We start from the raw sequence: 17,376 nt of genomic DNA, 5'->3' as shown, positions 1-17,376 counted from the left end.
ATATTTAAATGTTTGACAAATGAGCTTTACACTTCAAGTCAACCCATTAGTCAGTAACCCTGTATATAAAGGCAAATTTCATAAAGGTTTCTATGTTAAATGTCTTTATATATACTTTATAAGTGCTTTATCGCAGTAATAAGTCATAAAACTCATTACTTATATCACTTACCCGTGGGTAAAAAAGCTGCAGAGCATTTGGAACAGGATTCATTTCTTAACGGCTCGTCATTCCCTGCATGAGTTTATGATCTTGCCATCACAGGAATCAAAGATGTTGCCAATTTTACCAATCACAAAATGATTTCTATATTAAAATCATCCCTTTTGAAGCAGTTTTCGACGCCATGGTTAAATAAAAAAGGTAGTCTTCTGGGAAGGACGCTTGATGAACTTCAATATCATAGCGTGATAAACATTCAATACTGACTTGCTAACACATATAATTGCAGACCTGATGGCTTTTAAAGTGAGGAATCTTTTGAATCCCATTAATGACTTGACTGTTGAATGAATGTCTTATTAAAAAGTGTGAAAACCTTTGGGGGGAGGGGGGGTTAATGGATTTACCACGTTGTTTAATGACTTGTGTGCTTTTGAGGCTGTTTCCTATCACAGCATCTTTTTTCATGAAAGAAAAAGTCTTTGTTGTGGATTTTTTTACTACCCAATTGTCTTTTTGTGCTGTGATACCACTGGAGTTTGAATTCCTGAGTCTATTTTTACAAACCTTTTATGGCTTGTGCTTTACCGTGCAGCACAACTGTGTTTATATTAAGACTGATGCTGCATTCAAAAGAATCTGAGGGGGTAGGAGTCCAGACGCAAATAGTTCTGTGCAAATAGAACTGTGAGATCCCAGATGGAGGCTTAGAGTGTGTTTGGACATCAGAGTGTGTAAATATTAATGCAGAACCAACCGAAGAGATGGCAGCACCTCCCTTTTTTTCTTCCTTCTCCCGTCTTCTTTTTCTCATCCCCTCTTCCCTCTCTTCTCTCTTTTCTTTCCTTCCTTCTGTCCTTCCCTCCGTCTGTCATTTCATCAGATGTTTGTTCTGTGGTGTCCTGTAAGCCAGTCCACCTGTACCACCCCCCCGCTTTCATTTCCTGTCTTCTCTTTCCTCGACAGTACTATCTTTATATTGTTTTGCTTTCATCTGATTTAATTTGCTCATTTCCTTTCTTTGTCCTTTTGTTAAACTCCTGTTTAATGTGTATCCTTCCTGCCCTTCATTTGTTGTAGCCTTTCTTCCTTTTCATCTCCTCTCCTAGGCTCTCCTTTACTTGGAAAAAAAGTAAATCCAGATCTTAACACTGGGAAACCCAACCCAAATGACATATTGTGTTACTCTGTTTTTACAGGCCTCATTTCCCAGCTTCCCAGTGCTGTGACTCCTCATCCTGTTTCTGTTAGCGTGTTCCTCTGCTCCTCCGCTTGTATGGATCTTTGTTTAACATTACCAGGATGACGTAAAACCTTCAGGGCCATGGGAACACCCTGTGGGTTCTACAGTATGTGCAGAAACGCTGCTCCAAAGATAACATCCTGAGGAGACTGTGGAGCACTTAGCAGAACCAACGGTGTGGATGTAATAAAGACAGAGATCTCACCTGCACTGCTGCAAGGCCAGGAGTTGTTTTTAATCAAAACAGTTAGCTGAATGCTTCACACTGAGCAGTCATAAGCTAGATTCCTGATGTGGTGTAAGATTCAAGTTTCTTTAGCATTTTGTTATTTTTAGCCAAGCTAACAGCTGGCTGATGTCGGCCTGTTCTGCGGCCCCACCACTTTGGTCCAGAGTGACATATCTTAGGAACTACTTGATGGGTTAGCATGAAGTTCTGTGCAGACGTCCGTGGTTCCCGTGGGAGGAATGCTAATAACTGTGGGGATCGTCTGACTTTTAATCTAAACCCACCAGCAGGTCAGAGAGTTCAGGAATATGGTGAAATATCCCAACGTCCACTGAATGGGTTGGCACAGATTCTGTACACATATTCATAGTACTCACACAATGTATCCTAGAACTTTGATGATTCATTGACTTTTCCTCCATTATCAGGTCAAAAAATAGGAAAAGTAGTGACTCATGCAACACTAATGCTACAAATGACCAAGAAACTGCATTGTGGTATTGTTAGCAGGACGTAGTCTACAAGCCATCGTCACACCATTGTGGACCTTTTGAGGGATGAATCTAAGTAATGATTATCATTTTGAGTGATTTAACATTAAAGACCCCCCTAGCATGACTGTAAACTCTCAGTTTTATTACAAAAAATAATTTTCTACACAAATAAGTGAATAATTACAGTGTATCAATTTCAAATCTTGCAAGATTATTGTAAATTTGTTAATTTCTCAGGGAAGAATCACAGTTCTCACAAAACATCTAAACATGGTACTAAATAACTGTTAAAAAATGTATAGCTTCTGTCTCTGATCGTCCACACTGACCATTTAACATTTCTGCATCTTTTTTGTTTAAGCAGCGATTCGACAATTGAAGCAGTATGTCGGTGTTGTATCAGCTCATGGGAATTTGGACAAAGGCTTTCAGCTCTGGCTCGTTCTCACTCTTTCTCATCTTTCTTCTTCTCCATTAGTGTTTCTGGCTGAAGCTCGTGTGTCCTACTTCCTTAGTGCCAGAGTTTTATGTAATGGTTTGTCACTGTTCAGGCCTTTTATGGTCTTTTTGTTCAGATTGTTATCCTTCCATCTCTCGTTCAGTTTCTTCTTACGCTAAACCATATTTCACTTTTTGTTTTATATCGTGCCACTTTTTCACTTTGACCTGTTTATCACAGTTAACTTTTTACTGAATAGCTTGATCTTGAACATAATTGCTGTTTTACAAGCAGGCTTCTTCATTTCTAAATGTTATTAGGGAAACCGAAGACGTAAGACCTTGCAATCTGAGCATGCAGGCTGTATAGTCCTCATACTGTCAGTGTATTAGCTCCTCAGGGAATCTTTGACAGTTCTAGTCCACCCACTGACAGCAGACAGTTAAACAATACAAGTATTCATCCTCTCAACCAAAGTTCAGAGAGAGTGTAAGAAAGGCCTCTAATAAGCGTCTTAAAGGGCTTCTCTGTCCAAATCCTCTCTCTCTATCTCAGTCTCCCTCTCTTCTCGTCCCTATTCAAACTTATCTCTCTCTATCATTGGAGCAAAACTGGACATGTACAGTATGTGGTTGTGTGTCAGGGCATTTTGTACCCTTTATGTATATTCAACCAGAATCAGATGAGCCGATTCGGCAGTTTGGGCTGCCTGAATCATCCAAGAGGAATTTCCCCATTCTGTGAATGAATGAATGAGTGTGTGTGTGTGTGTGTGTGTGTGTGTGTGTGTGTGTGTGTGTGTGTGTGTGTGTGTGCGTGTGCGTGTGCGTGTGCATGCGTGTCCTGGTGTTTACACGTGGATATTTCAGAGTAAGCTTGTCTTTGAGTATGTGCTGAAATGTGTGTAAAGGAGAAACAAGTGATGGAGCTAGCCAGCTTCTTCTCTTAAATGGTGTGTTTGTGTGTGCATACGCAGGGAGTGAGAGTTCGCTTGTGTGCTTTAGAGAGTGAGATTTTCTGGTGGGAAATGTTTTGTCTTTTGGTGCCTCTTTCGTGAAGTTAGCCTGTCATTGGCCCCAGCCTGATGAATATTCAAACGAGTGACAAAGAAGGCTCGAATAAACAAAGTTGAAGCCAATTAGTCTTAGAGAGAGAGAGAGACCGATTCACTCATACAGAATCACAGTGCTCATGTGTGTGTCTGTCTGTGTGCACCCTCACAGACACTCGCACTCACAGACACTCGCAACCCAGACAAAGTGAACCATGATGAATTGATTTTAATCTCGGCCGCCACGGAGCTGTTAATTATCATGGCCCTACATCCCAGGATTTAAATCACAATCTCAAATGTCAGCACGAGTGCCAAGATGTGTGGCCTTGAGCTGCTGTCCGTCGTGGCTTTGCGGTGCACGTTGTGCCCCAAGAGCCGTGGGTTAACATTCACATTTTTCTCCCAGTCTGTGTAGAGCAACAGCAACAAAAGAGCAGGGTGGAAATTCACGCCCGTCTAAACAAAAGACGGATTGTTCTATGTTTGTCTTGACCTCTGAGGAGTTTTCTCACTGCTCCGCGCATCAGAACCTCCCGCCTACTTTGCTGAGACACTCCCTGTCTTATTTTACAAGCTCATATCATCTTCCCCTCATTGAAACCGGTCTTTCTTCTATTACTAACTCCACAAGTTTCTTTTATTTGCTTTTATCTTTAAAAACTCTATCTCTTGCCAGTGGTTCCTTTTTATTTTCCTTTTCCAGGTAATTCTCCATCATCAGTTTGTCTGACTGGAATGCTTAATACCTCGCAAGAGGCAGTTTTTTCCTTTGAAAATCTAGAAAGTCAAACATATTCTAGAATTTCACTCATTTCAAGCTGCTCTGTACAACAACTATCATAAAACTTGCAGCATGATCATTTAAATAGTTTTAATACTAAAACAATTAAAAGTAGCATGCTGCCTGCAACACAGTTTCACACAATAACCAGTCAAAGTGCAGAGAGGTCGATGTGGTTTGTTTTGTAGAGCTGCCACTAAGAAACCTCACATTCTTTGTCTTTGTATGTGTTCACTGTTGGTGAATTAAACACCTGGTTTGTCTGCAACTCGCTTCACCCCTGAAGCTCTCAAGCCTCCTGCATTAAAGATCATCACGCCTTTAAAAAAATCATTCACTTCACTGAAAAACAAGTTTTAAACAACTGAAAACTTACTCATATGCAAAAATATCTTATCAATTTAATTGACAGTTAATTTACAAAGTATACGCTCTGTGCTTTTCCCTACTCAGGGTGGTGCGATCTCCATCCTGGCGGCCTGTGAGAGGCCCGCTGACTTTGCTGGAGTGGTTCTGATAGGTCCGATGGTCCAGATGAACCCAGACTCGGCCACACCGTTCAAGGTACCACATGATCGCTCGTCCGCTCTTCTATGCTCTTCACCTTTGCTCTCTCGTTTCCTCTGCTCTTTCCTTCATAGTTGAGTATCTATATTCAGTCGAGTGCTCGGTCTACCCAGGAGACTTTCTTCTTACTCCACTCAGCACGGCTGAGGGGGATTACTATAATACAGACACCTTTTATTATGTGTTGTGAGTGCCACCTTTGCAGCATTAGCTGTCTCTTTCTGAATCTCACAGATTCAAGTGTGTCCAATTTGTCAAGGCCAAACACAGACACAATCTGCATGGGAGGAGAAGAGACTTTTATTAGACACACCCTGCATGCAAACAGGTGGATTATACAGTTCATACTCAAGATGTTCATCACTGTATGTCTTTGTAACACTAGTCAGAGGCTAGAAAAATAATAGAGAGGGATAGAATCAACCATCAGGGAGGTGTTGATGTGTGAAAATAAACTGGAATGCTCTGTGTGTTTTGTTTTTTCGCTGTTTGCAGGTTTTCCTGGCGAAGGTCCTTAACCACATGCTGCCGAGCCTCACTCTGGGCTCCATCGATTCCAAATGGATCTCACGGGACAAGAAGCAGGTGAGAAACAGATTGTGAGCCTCCGGGTGGGAGAGCTGTATTGTTATCTGTACTTCAAATATCAGGGAAGGACGTCGCGGACAATATAATCAACCAGGTCTCAAGGGGGGAAATATGCATGTGTGTTTTACATGTACGTGTGTGATGTCATGCACGTACATGTAATCAGTCTTATCTTGTGTGTGTGTGTGTGTGTGTGTGTGTGTGTGTGTGTGTGTGTGTGTGTGTGTGTGTGTGTGTGTGTGTGTGTGTGTGTGTGTGTGTGTGTGTGTGTGTGTGTGTACCGTGAGTGGCTTGCATTGTTATTTGTTATTATAAAAACAGGTGCATGTACTGTGTCACCTACAGGACAAGGACACAACATAGCTTGTGTGACTGTATTTATCTTGAATGAACCACAGAGGAGACAAAAACACACATACTGCCATCTATGGCAAGCTGAACTTATTACTAATGTATGCAAAGTCATTTTGCCTCCTATAAACTCAAATCTTAGATATCTCTAAAAACATTCTGACTGTTAAGATTCAAACTACTTTTGCCATTAATGTGTATGGGGCTGCTTATCACAGATACCTACAGCTCACTTCCGGATATCTCCAACTGAATTATGACTAATTGTTATTCCAGTTTCAGACATCTACAATTTAAATTTGACTGCTCATAATTCCAGTTCAATATATCTTTAATTCCCCTGGATTTAAGATATTAATATATTGCCCTTTTTAGATGCGGTACATTTCATAATACAACTCACTAGTGAACCATATTCCCGTTCGCCACAAATTGCTTGCAGATAAGCTCTTTCTATCTCATGACTTGTTCTAACTATCTTATCCACAACAGCAACTGCCTTTGATTTGACTAACACTGGTCAATACTTTCCTGGGCCAACATCCAATCAGAAGCGACCACGAGCAGCGTCATTCATAACAATACAATCAAAATGACATTTGAGATATGTGCAACTATTATTCAGAGTAGTCAAAACAGAACTACAGATATCTGCAATGTCATTTAGGATGTGTGACGAGTCGAGTGTCGTTTTCAGTTTATTCCCTGCGGTTTACAGATATCTCTTACTGTTGTTTTGACTTTACAGGATGAGTTGTAGATATTCGGGTTTAAGCTTTAATATGCAAACATAAGGATTTAATGTTCAGCATCATCTAACCAAGCCACCAAGATGCTCACCAAGACGTTTAATGACACAAATCACATATAAACATCTAATATGTACTGATAAAAGACAAGAAATGATTAACATGTTAAAAAAAACATCTCCGCCTTCTTTCTCTCTCTTCTCTCTCTACCTCTCTCTTTCTTTGTATATATGTCAAAGAAGGCGGATATGTTTCTTATAAAACCGTTTTGATTTCTTGTCTTTGTGTCATATATATATATATATTTATACATTTCCACAGTAAGATAAAGTGTGGAACTATCAGTCCAGCAAAACAGTTTAAAGATTATTTGAATGCTGTAATTGATTCCTTTTTGTGATATGATGGTTCTCAGTTTAGAAGGAAATCTTTCCTCCTTTAAGACAGTGTTTCTGATCGTCACTGACTTCTCTGAGCTGCTGAACAGGTCGTGTTGTGTAACATATCAGCTTACAGTCATTCATTATTAACAGCAGCACATGTGGCCTGTGAGAAGCTACTTCTGAAGGCCATCAGCTGTGTCTACATATAAGATGAACACAAAGGTGTGTGTGAGTGTGATTTATGTGAGAGCATGTATGGACCTTATGGAAGTTTTCATGTTTGATGTAAGAAAAACAGGGTGTGTCGTCTGCTCCACAACTCTGATTAAACTGATGTAGCCTGTCACATCTACTTTCTGTGTCTCTTTCTTCCTCAGACTCTTATTTTTCTTTCCATAAAAACCCCCCATCCATTAATTAATCACAATACTCCAATTTGCCAACGTTTATGGTTTTCACAGGACTCTTCTTATTATCGTGGCCCTGTTTTCCCTCATGGAGGCTCTTATTCCCATGACTTTCTTCCATATTTGGATAAAACTTCAATGTTTTTAGTGCTTGTTAAATATAGATGCTTAATAAAGTTGAGTATTGTCCACCGATGACCCTTTCTTGTCTCTCTGACCTCCCAGGTGGAAAGGTATGTGGCCGATGAGCTGAACTTCCACGGCGGCATTCGGGTATCGTTCGCCATGCAGCTGATGGGGGCGGCGGCGCGCATCGAGAGGGAGATCCCGTCCATCAGCTGGCCCTTCCTGCTGCTGCACGGCGACGACGACAAGCTCTGCGACATCAGCGGCTCCAAGATGATGTACGAGAGCGCTCCGAGCTCAGACAAGAAAATCAAGGTGGGTTGCTTACAGAAAATGTTATGTTCATGATTTTGAAAAAATAATCTGTGGTTCAGCCTGGTAAAATAAGGTCAAAGAAATGAAATCATCACATTGACACAAACTTGTATCCAGTAGCTTCATTTGTAATAATAATGTATCACACAACTGCCTTCTGACATTTAAAAAATGACACAGTATGGGAGGTTGCTTCAGTTAACAAAAAAAGTTGATGCTTTTGTGACTGATACAGAAAGTACAACTCCAAGTTGAATGTTCAGTACATTCAGCTTTTGGAATAAAGGTCAATGCCTAAATGAAGCTGTGCTGGCAGTTAAATATATGTTTGGATATGCTAGTTTTAAATCATTAAAGTGCATTATTGAGTGAAACCTTTCAATCACACACACCCGGCTGACTCCATCAGGGTGCGTTCACTGACAAACATACTGGAGGCCTCTATATAGATTCTTCTTCACTGAAGTATGTTTATTTGTTAAGAAGGAAGTTCACACATTTGTTCTTACATAGTTGATGAATGATGGACAAAAAATAAAACTGAGAGGTGAGAAAAGTGAAAATAGAGAAGAGTGGTCCTGCTCACTTCTTAGCCTTTTGGATGTTCTTCTTTTTCTATTGAATCATGTGGTGTTCATGAGGTGCAGAGACTGCTTTATCATGTTTCTTATCAAAGAAATAATTGACATATTAAATGTTTGAACAGTTAGTATCAGGAAATTGGTTATCACAGAGAATTAGCTGTTCAGTTACTTTCATAGTATTTCTCTGAAGGTTTAGCTAAGGTCAACTTTGACCCCTGACTGAAATTGAACAGCAGTTAATTTAAAATAGGACGGAGACTCGTATTTTATTTGCCTGCTCTCAAAATGACTTAGATTTCAAATAACCGTTTTGAGCTACAATAAACCAGTTGTGTACAGCTTCCTTCTTGCATGCATCCCATCTCTCTGACTCTCTCGCTCCTGTTCAGGTCTTCGAGGGAGCCTACCACTGCCTTCACCACGAGCTCCCAGAGGTGGCCGAGACCACGCTGAAGGAGGTGACCAGCTGGATCACAGAGCGCCTCCCCGCTACGACATCGCCACAACAGCAAGACTCCTAGAATCGTGACTTTGACAAACCGGTCAGCGCTCCAAGGGAACTGCCAACCTCGTCCCAAGAGGCCTGCTCACTTTACCAGTCAGGCAAACTACTCCCCTCTCTACTACTCCCTCTCTGGTCTGGGTTATACATTTGGGCATATAGACTTTATTTTCTCCGTGTAAAAAAGCGTACTGACTCTATCCTCTGGGCACAAACTGTACAAAACTAAATATATTAACCTCAAACCAGGATACACTGATTTAAATTGGATGATGGGGTCAGAAAACCACTTCTTATTGTAGGTCAGTTTGCCTGAAAAGCATCTGATCATCTATTTAAGTCAGCAGGCTTATTTAACAACCATGTGATCACGTCCATTTGATCTGACTGGGGTGAAGCTGAAGTTAAGTAAAGTTAAAGCTTCAGTATGCTGGGGTTCAAAGCGAGATAATGAAGTTTCCTCCACGTTTATACACACAAGTGAGATCTTTTTAAGAAGTAATGACAAACCAGATGTAGTCAATTAATAATCCGCACAGGCACATTCCTTCTTTGCTCATCCACCCTGATCAGAAAGGTCAGAGGTCAGGATCAGCAGGAAGACAGCAGTCTCTGAGCTGCTGTAGGTTCAATGAGGGGTGAATGCTCAATAGATTATTCCTCCCAAAGCTTTACTGTCTTCACAGTGTCAGCAGTGTATGAGTAACACACAACATCATGGGATACAATACAGATTTGAGTGGGACAGTTTTGTAAGCCTCTTTTGACACTTATAAAGTAACTTTAAACGTATACTGTAAGCACATGTGACCTGTGTGTGTGTATATATAACAAATCCTCTCTTCTCCTGACTTCCGCATGTCCCTTTTCTTTGGCCTGACAGATGCTTGGCACTGAAATATTACTTTACTTCCCACCACCTCCATTTATTGAACGAGCTACCAACGGACACAATGACCTTCCATTTAAAGAACTATAGTTCTTCCAGTGAGCCTTAATAGTGCATGGACATGAGGGGGATGTAGTTTAACAAGGTGATGCTGCTCTCTCTCTTTCTCTGCAGGTGGGAATTAGAGGGAGAGTGCAAAGTTCAAAGGGCACCCCATCTTTGACCTTTGACCTTTAAGGTCACAGTTGATTTCAATGTTAGGGTCATTTGGGCTGTAGGTTTCCTCTAAATCCCATCTACAGTTCGAGTGGCTGAAGCAGTGGTCCGTCTTATATTTCCCCTTCTATTTTCTATGTTCCCAAAGTACAAACCTGTCTCTTCTCAACGAGTTGCAGTGCTTAAAGTCAGCCCTGGCTTCAAATAGGTTTTCAACAAAACCATAGCAATAATGTCACAGTAGCCTATATCTTTGGTAGCCGTTAATTATAAGCTAGACAGACACACACTGAGCTCACCATTTTATATTGTCAGGTAGACTGTAATTAGCAGGCATCGCTATGCTTGCAAATATTTCCACCTAATCATCACGCATGAGAAAGTTTCAGCAGCACGAGTCAAGAGTTTTAAAGTTGCACATGTTCATCCAACCCCATCATCAACCATGGGAAGGGATCAAACATTCTGTGGCAGATCAAACATGCAACAAGTGTCTTTGTTTGTTGACTTCAGACATCATGCATGTGCTATTGAAAAAAATCTAGTCTCGACCGTGTCACCCTGGAGTTCAAAGGAACACAAGGAGAGAGTGTGGGGTAACATGTTGTGGTATCCACGGTGACCGTTACTCACATGTAACAACGGCAGCAGGCCGGCGGTAAGGTTTATTGACCATTTTACATATGTAGTAACCACGGTGATCACTACAAGGCTGATAGAATGAGATGATTTTTTGGCTTCATGCCTGCTCTGCCTATTTATCTTTTTAATTTTCTATTTTCTCACTCTGTCTCCCCTTTTTAAGTTGCTGTGGTGACCGGCGCTCTTTGTTCTGTCCATCACAGAGCCCCTTGTTCTACTGCTAATTCACTCATCTTGCTCTGTCATCCACCCACACTGTCCCTAGTGGTCAATCTTTTGGCCGGAGAACGTTTAACAGTGAACACATTACTTAATCTGCCACTGACTCTGTCAGCTTGGATTTTGTATTTTCTCCCACAGTACGAACACAGAGTTCAAAGGGACTCATGTAGAGAGTGGGGGGGGGGGGGCGTGTCCTTATGTGCCAGCCCTGCGATAGCATGGTGACCTGTCCAGGGTGTACCATGCCTTCACCCAATGTCAGCAGAGTATTGCGACCCTGAATAGGAAAAGCGGTTCGGATGGATGTATCTGATGTTGCAAACATTTTGCAAACCAAACGAGAGATTAATCAATTCAGATCTGCACGAAAAAATGAACACATGGCAAAGCAAAGTGTTTGACAGAGTGGATAAAATGTAATTCATAGGATACTCTAAAAAGAAAGAGAGGAATTAAGTAAACAAATAGAAGGGAGTTTGGTCTGAGTGCATCAGACCAAATATCAGGTTACATTGCCTCCGGTGCAGACATAGATTGAGATGTAATGTATTCATCGGTCCCAGTGGGAGTCAGACCGTTAACCTCAACCTCATATCGCATCACTTCAAACACAATCTACTCCTGATTGAGCTGCAGCAAGCACAGCACACACAAAGGCTGCACAGTCCCAGTTGTATTCATGGTGGTAATAGCACCCCCACTGACACCGTGGAGTCAGACTGTTCAGTAAATTTAAAACGCTCTACCTGTCAGACTGCACGAGTGCATATTACTGCTATCGTTAGCTCTGGGGGCGGAGAGGGATGGAGATGGAGTGAGAGGAGCAGAGAGAGAAGCTGTCAGTAACCATGGCAGCATCCCCTCAACTCCCCCTCCTCCCCCCAACACACACACACACACGCTGAAATCACCAGTGAAAAATGTGTATTTGTTAATGGTGCGGGATGAGAAGCAGACGTAGCTGCGCTTTCAGAGCTGGTTGTCCATTTTGCTGCTCGGAGGATTCCCTTTTGTGTGAGCGTGGAGATAAGAGAAACGATTACAGTCATCAGCTCGCAGTGAATAACAGGAGCTTCACACACTCATTCAATTCAAATCAGGCTGCTCCGCTGTTTGTACTGAAAACACGCCCTTTGCATTTTTGCAAAAAATGTTTTTGGGGAATATTGAGGCCAAAATGTTTCCTCCTTTTCTAAGGAGTTTGTGTATTTTTGCCCCCATCTATCCCCAGTCTTGATTAAAAAGTGGTAGGCGAAACACTATAAATGAAATTAAAGAGGAATCCACCACTTTTTCACTTTTCAATTTATTCCTATTCATTCCTTAAAGGTGTGTAATCCCTGACACAACCCTCACATGTGCAAAGGCTTGTACTGTAAGCCTCCCCAGTCCATGCCAGTATCCTTTTCTACTGGTGTGTGGACTTGTACAAGCATGAATTGTGTGCAGGTTTGCCATACTGAGAGATAGCCATGTACAGATGCATTGCTCTGTTAATATGTAATAATCCAATCGACTGTTAATATCCTTTTTATTAAGTAAGAGGGAGAACATCACGCAGGCAGGACACCTCTGAATCTAATTTGGCAGCAGCTTTTCTGACAAATCCAAATTCAGTTGGCTTTCAGGTTTGTGAATGGGGTCTGTGTTTTTTTTTAATCTCGACTTTATGACTGTTTCTAAGAAAAGAGATGTTATATATGATGGAGGGGCACAGGCCACCTTTCTCCAATTTTATGAGATTAAAGTGTACTGGAAAGATTCAGTGCAGAGTTTGCTTGAATGAAGTCTAGCATCAATGCTCAAGTGGACAGCAAGAATTGAAGAGGTCTTCTCCAAAATGCTCTAAAGGCATGACCACGTACATATTATCCAAGTTGTGGTCATAATTTCCTCCTGTGAAAACATAAATTACATACTAGCCCTCGATCTTTCATTGAAAATGCAGATACCATTTTAAAATGGTTTGCAATTCAAAAATTGCATTTTGGAACAAAAAACCTCATTCAAATCTTGCTGATTTTTATCAACAGCTGATTGATTTGATTCAATTCTAGTGGTCGGGCTGCTTGATTACTGAACATAATTGTAATACACTGTACAATAGAATAGTATCGCTAACAACACTAGATGGAAGTAAAGAAAAATCGAGAACCCGATGTATTTGAAAAATTCTCTATTTATCTTGTCTAGAGTATTTATAGTAATTCATTTTATGTAAAGGCTACTATATATTGATTACGCATCATGAAAAGGCACTTTTTATACCACACACCAGTCATATTCTGTCATTTCTACTGTTGATGCTCAGTTACATCAAGGTCCATAATACTTTTTGGGATGGAAACTGGTTCAAGGTTGTATGTATGTACAGTCAGGAATCCCAAAAATGTATGACAATGTTTCTGATATGATTTTGCATAGAGAGTATTTTACTACTGTGTGTTGAAGTCAGCGTTGAAGTCTTTGTGCTGTTTGTCACTCAACTATAAATGTTAAAACCGTCTGATATCAAAATGTTTTGTAACAACATCTTAACAACAGGGTGTAATTGCTACAGGTTTGGGGAAATCTTTTACTTCTTTCCCAAATTAGCTTTTTAGGAACTTGGCTTTCTCTTTAATCCTAAGGTATCTCCTTTAAAAAAACAAAAAAACTTAAAAATCAAATGTAAATGAGTGAGATAATTTCTCTGCATTCATGACATCTTGTGTTCTTAGATCAAAGATAATTTGGTCTAAATATGTTTGAGGACTAAATTGCATGTATCAGGTTTCCTTCCAACAGCAGCATGTTTCAGCATCCCACACAATTAAAAGATTTTTATGGAAACACGTATTCTACGTCTATTTTTGGATTGTGGTTGTGGTCTAGTGTTGTTTGTGCCTTATTACAATGACGATGTGTGTGTTTTGATAAAGATAACCTGTACAGAGCTGCGTTCGGCAGAGGAGTGTCTCTGTTACTCTGGTTGTCACATCTGTTTCTGTTTGAGTAAATGTGTCTGTCTGCTCATCTTCCTCCCGTCTCTCTCTGTCTGAATTTCTGTCCAATCATTTGAGTATAAGCTGAGATACTCATAAATACCTCCCAGCTGTTTTAAACACCTGTTCTGTTTTAGTCAGCCTCAAGACATCCACACGGTGAAGAAAACACAATGCTTTACCTTACAGATGAGGCTTTTGACCTCCATGGGTTGCTATAACGATGAATGTGTAACATTGTCAACTTATCCACTTTTCCCCCATTGGTTTCCCACTGAAAATATAAAGTTCTGTCCATTACTTGATAATAACACTACAACGTTAAATTCGCTGTACACTTAAAGCACTAAAATAGTCACAGTTGGAATATGTATCTTTTTAATTGTCTGCGAGGAGGCTGCAGAGGGAAACGAAGATTAAAAAAACTAAATTAAGACAATGAAGTGTGAATTGTTGTCAGGATAAGCAATGTTCATCATCAGGTTCTTGTGCTTTTGTTGTGCCGCTAATGCCGTACTCCACTATCTCCACACACACACACACACACACACACACACACACACACACACACACACACACACACACACACACACACACACACACACACACACACACACACACACACACACACACACCTCTGCAATGGTAATAAGTCCTGTGACTTTTTTGAGTTATCCTTGATGTTCTTTTCATTGAGCATATATTGGTGTTGCAACCATGTAAGTGTATTTTTTAAATAAATTGTCAAATAAACAAAACTAAGAAACTCTCCAAGTGCAGTAGAACATTTAATTTAACTCAAAATTCAGTATTAAATATTGTCAGAATCCCCCACTTTTCACTGATGTGTCATAGTCCCTTCATAACAAGCTGAGTAACAGCATTAGACAATTTAAACCAAGTGTGTCAACATATTGTTATATTGTATATAAAATGTAAAAATCAAAGTACTTCTGAATCACTCAACTACTTGGACTTTCAATGATGTCCATACTCTCATTCAGAATAAACTCCAAGCAAATATCTCAAGTATTCATAGAGGAAGCTATTATTACTGGCATACTTTTGGGACCAATCACTGGGTGCAGACCATCTATTGAAGGATTTACCTCCAACTGCAAGTAACATGAAATGTTTTGAAAGTTCATTTTCATGCTGCAATGCATTCAGCACAGTGAGGCTGAATGTGACACAGGTCAGTTTAGCTGACCAGCTGGATTCAGAGGTGTTTTGTTTGCAAACTCAAGAATGATGCAGGACGACACTACTCATATGGTTCAAATAGTGCCAGGAGTTGATTTGGTTGTTTGGGAGATCCAAAGCACACATCAGCCATTAGGTGGTGTTATTGCATCACAAAAGTCATCGCAGACAGCCTCAGTTGTATGAATGTAGTTTGAGCTGTGTTTCAAGATCAGTGCACAAGCATGCAAGACATGAATGAACCAAGGATGTGGCTGAAGATTTTAAATACAATGAACTCAATTTAATATTTTATTTAGTTTCGGGACTCTGACTTTTCAATCTAAGGGCATGAATTTGCCCCGACCTCACTCGTATACAGACACTGAGGTCCAAATATAATAAAATCTTACTACATTAGCCTTGATTTTGATAACACACTTTAACACACATGCTCTAGTCACTAGAGCATGTGTGCGATTTAAAGCAGAGATTAACCCTTTAGGTTCAAGAGCCAGGAGATCCACATCACAGCAAGCATATGGTACAGTAGCTAACTCATCATCCCTCTTAGTAAATCTCTCTTCTCTCATCCTCCTCCCCCTCAAACATTCTCATGACAACACTTGATAACGACTTAAAAGAAAACTAGCTGCACGTCAGCAGTCCAAGGTGGAGATGATACATCCTAAAACACACAGATATACAAACATCCACTTACAGAAATGCTATCTGTTTCACTCTAGCTCAGTGTCCTTGCTTTTTTCTCTGCCCCATTTTCTCACTCCCCCTCTCTCTGAAAATGTAGGCTAGTAGCTCTGCTTGAGACATTTTTGGAGTTTGCTGGAACCACATTAGCAGCAGCTCCCATAGGATGGCACTTCTAGGAAAGCCAAGGCCACATTCCTAACTGTACGTGTGACTATTCATCCGTCACTTTCGGTATAGGTTGCACTGCCACTTGTTCATGTTCCTGTGGGTATAGTGGGAAATTCTTCAACTGGAAAATGCACTCCCATGGGGGGGACACACAGGCATGAGTCTTATTCACATAGAGCGATATCTAGGGGAAAACAGTAAGGTTCACAAGCTAATTGATTCCAGCGGTGTAATAATCTCCATAATCTCCCTGTGGGACTCAGGAACATTTATATTGATGATGTGAAATATTTTGAGGAGTTTCATCTGTTTTTGCAGAAAAGTAAAGTTTGGAATTGGTTGCAAACTCTGTGAAAACATCTTGAAACAATAAATCTTCCAAAGTTTATTCTCCCAGCAGAGGGAGCCTGGAGATCTGTGCCTCCTCCTCCTCTGTGTTTGGTGAAAACAGAGACCTAAGCCAATCAGAAACTGGTTGGAGGAATTAAATGCGGGCTCGCTGTGGCCATGGCAACGGCTTTACCTCTATGACAGCTAAGGAATGGAAATGGAAGAGAGGAGATGCTACATGGACTGTGGTGGTGCTTAGGAAACCTCTCAGAATAGGTACCTGTAGATCCACCCTTAAGGACCCTGCTCCACTTTGATTGGCTCAGTTCTGCAGGGGAAAAAGAGGAAACAAGAATCATCAATATTAATGCACTAAAGCAGTGTTCAGATTAATAGAAAGAACAGGATTGATGGATGTACTTAGATGAAATGCAATTTAGAGGGTGTGATACATGCATGAGAGGATAAACAGTGTGCTGTCTCATCAGAACAGAGCCTCGGAGGCCTGGAAGAGAAACAGGACTGATAGACGGATAGGCAGGTTAGAAAAGGAAATGAGAGAGGGAACCGGGACAGGAGAGAATGTGTCAGGTTCTGGGACTTTTAACACCTCCTAAGTGGACTTAGACCTTTTGAGAATGGCATTCTGCTGCAGACCTGCAGCTGTATGAAGGCGTCTGATGATATGTTTCTATTATTAGTCAGACAAACTTAACCAACAACATTTGCGTTGAATTGATGGGTTCCTTGAAGCTGAGCAGTTATATGGGGTGTTTTCTTGGAAAATGCATTAAAAAGTAAAACACAGAATAACAGTGTAGATGTTATGATGTAATATTCATTTAAACTGAGAGGCTGTTCTTGTGGGTGTGGTCCAGTCTGAGTGGAGCACTAGTCCCGCCTGCACGACAATGCTCGTACCCGATTGGCTGGTCTGATTCTAAGCCTCTGTTCTGATTGGCCGTGCTTTCTGTCAATCAATGTCACACGCGTTCGGCCCCGCCCCCTCACGCCTGCTAGAGGCGGCGGTCTGTTCGTGAGACAGAAGCGAGGAGCA

The 17,376-nt window shown here is 40.9% G+C and overlaps 1 protein-coding gene across 2 annotated transcripts in view; it reads left to right on the top strand.

The window, feature by feature from the left end:
- Nucleotides 1–14,389, top strand: part of mgll (monoglyceride lipase) — a 31,784-nt gene extending 17,395 nt beyond the window's left edge. For both annotated transcript variants that reach the window (XM_054608426.1, XM_054608425.1), the window contains 4 exons: nt 4,857–4,967; nt 5,466–5,555; nt 7,674–7,889; nt 8,863–14,389. In XM_054608426.1, the coding sequence (XP_054464401.1) occupies nt 4,857–4,967; nt 5,466–5,555; nt 7,674–7,889; nt 8,863–8,994 (549 nt within the window). In that variant the 3' untranslated portion in view covers nt 8,995–14,389. The remainder of the gene's footprint in view (nt 1–4,856; nt 4,968–5,465; nt 5,556–7,673; nt 7,890–8,862) is intronic.
- Nucleotides 14,390–17,376: the final 2,987 nt, after the last annotated feature.

This window comes from Anoplopoma fimbria, chromosome 12 (assembly GCF_027596085.1).
Source record: "Anoplopoma fimbria isolate UVic2021 breed Golden Eagle Sablefish chromosome 12, Afim_UVic_2022, whole genome shotgun sequence".
Taxonomy (NCBI): Eukaryota; Metazoa; Chordata; class Actinopteri; order Perciformes; family Anoplopomatidae; genus Anoplopoma; species Anoplopoma fimbria.
This window is presented reverse-complemented; position numbering and strand designations above follow the sequence as displayed.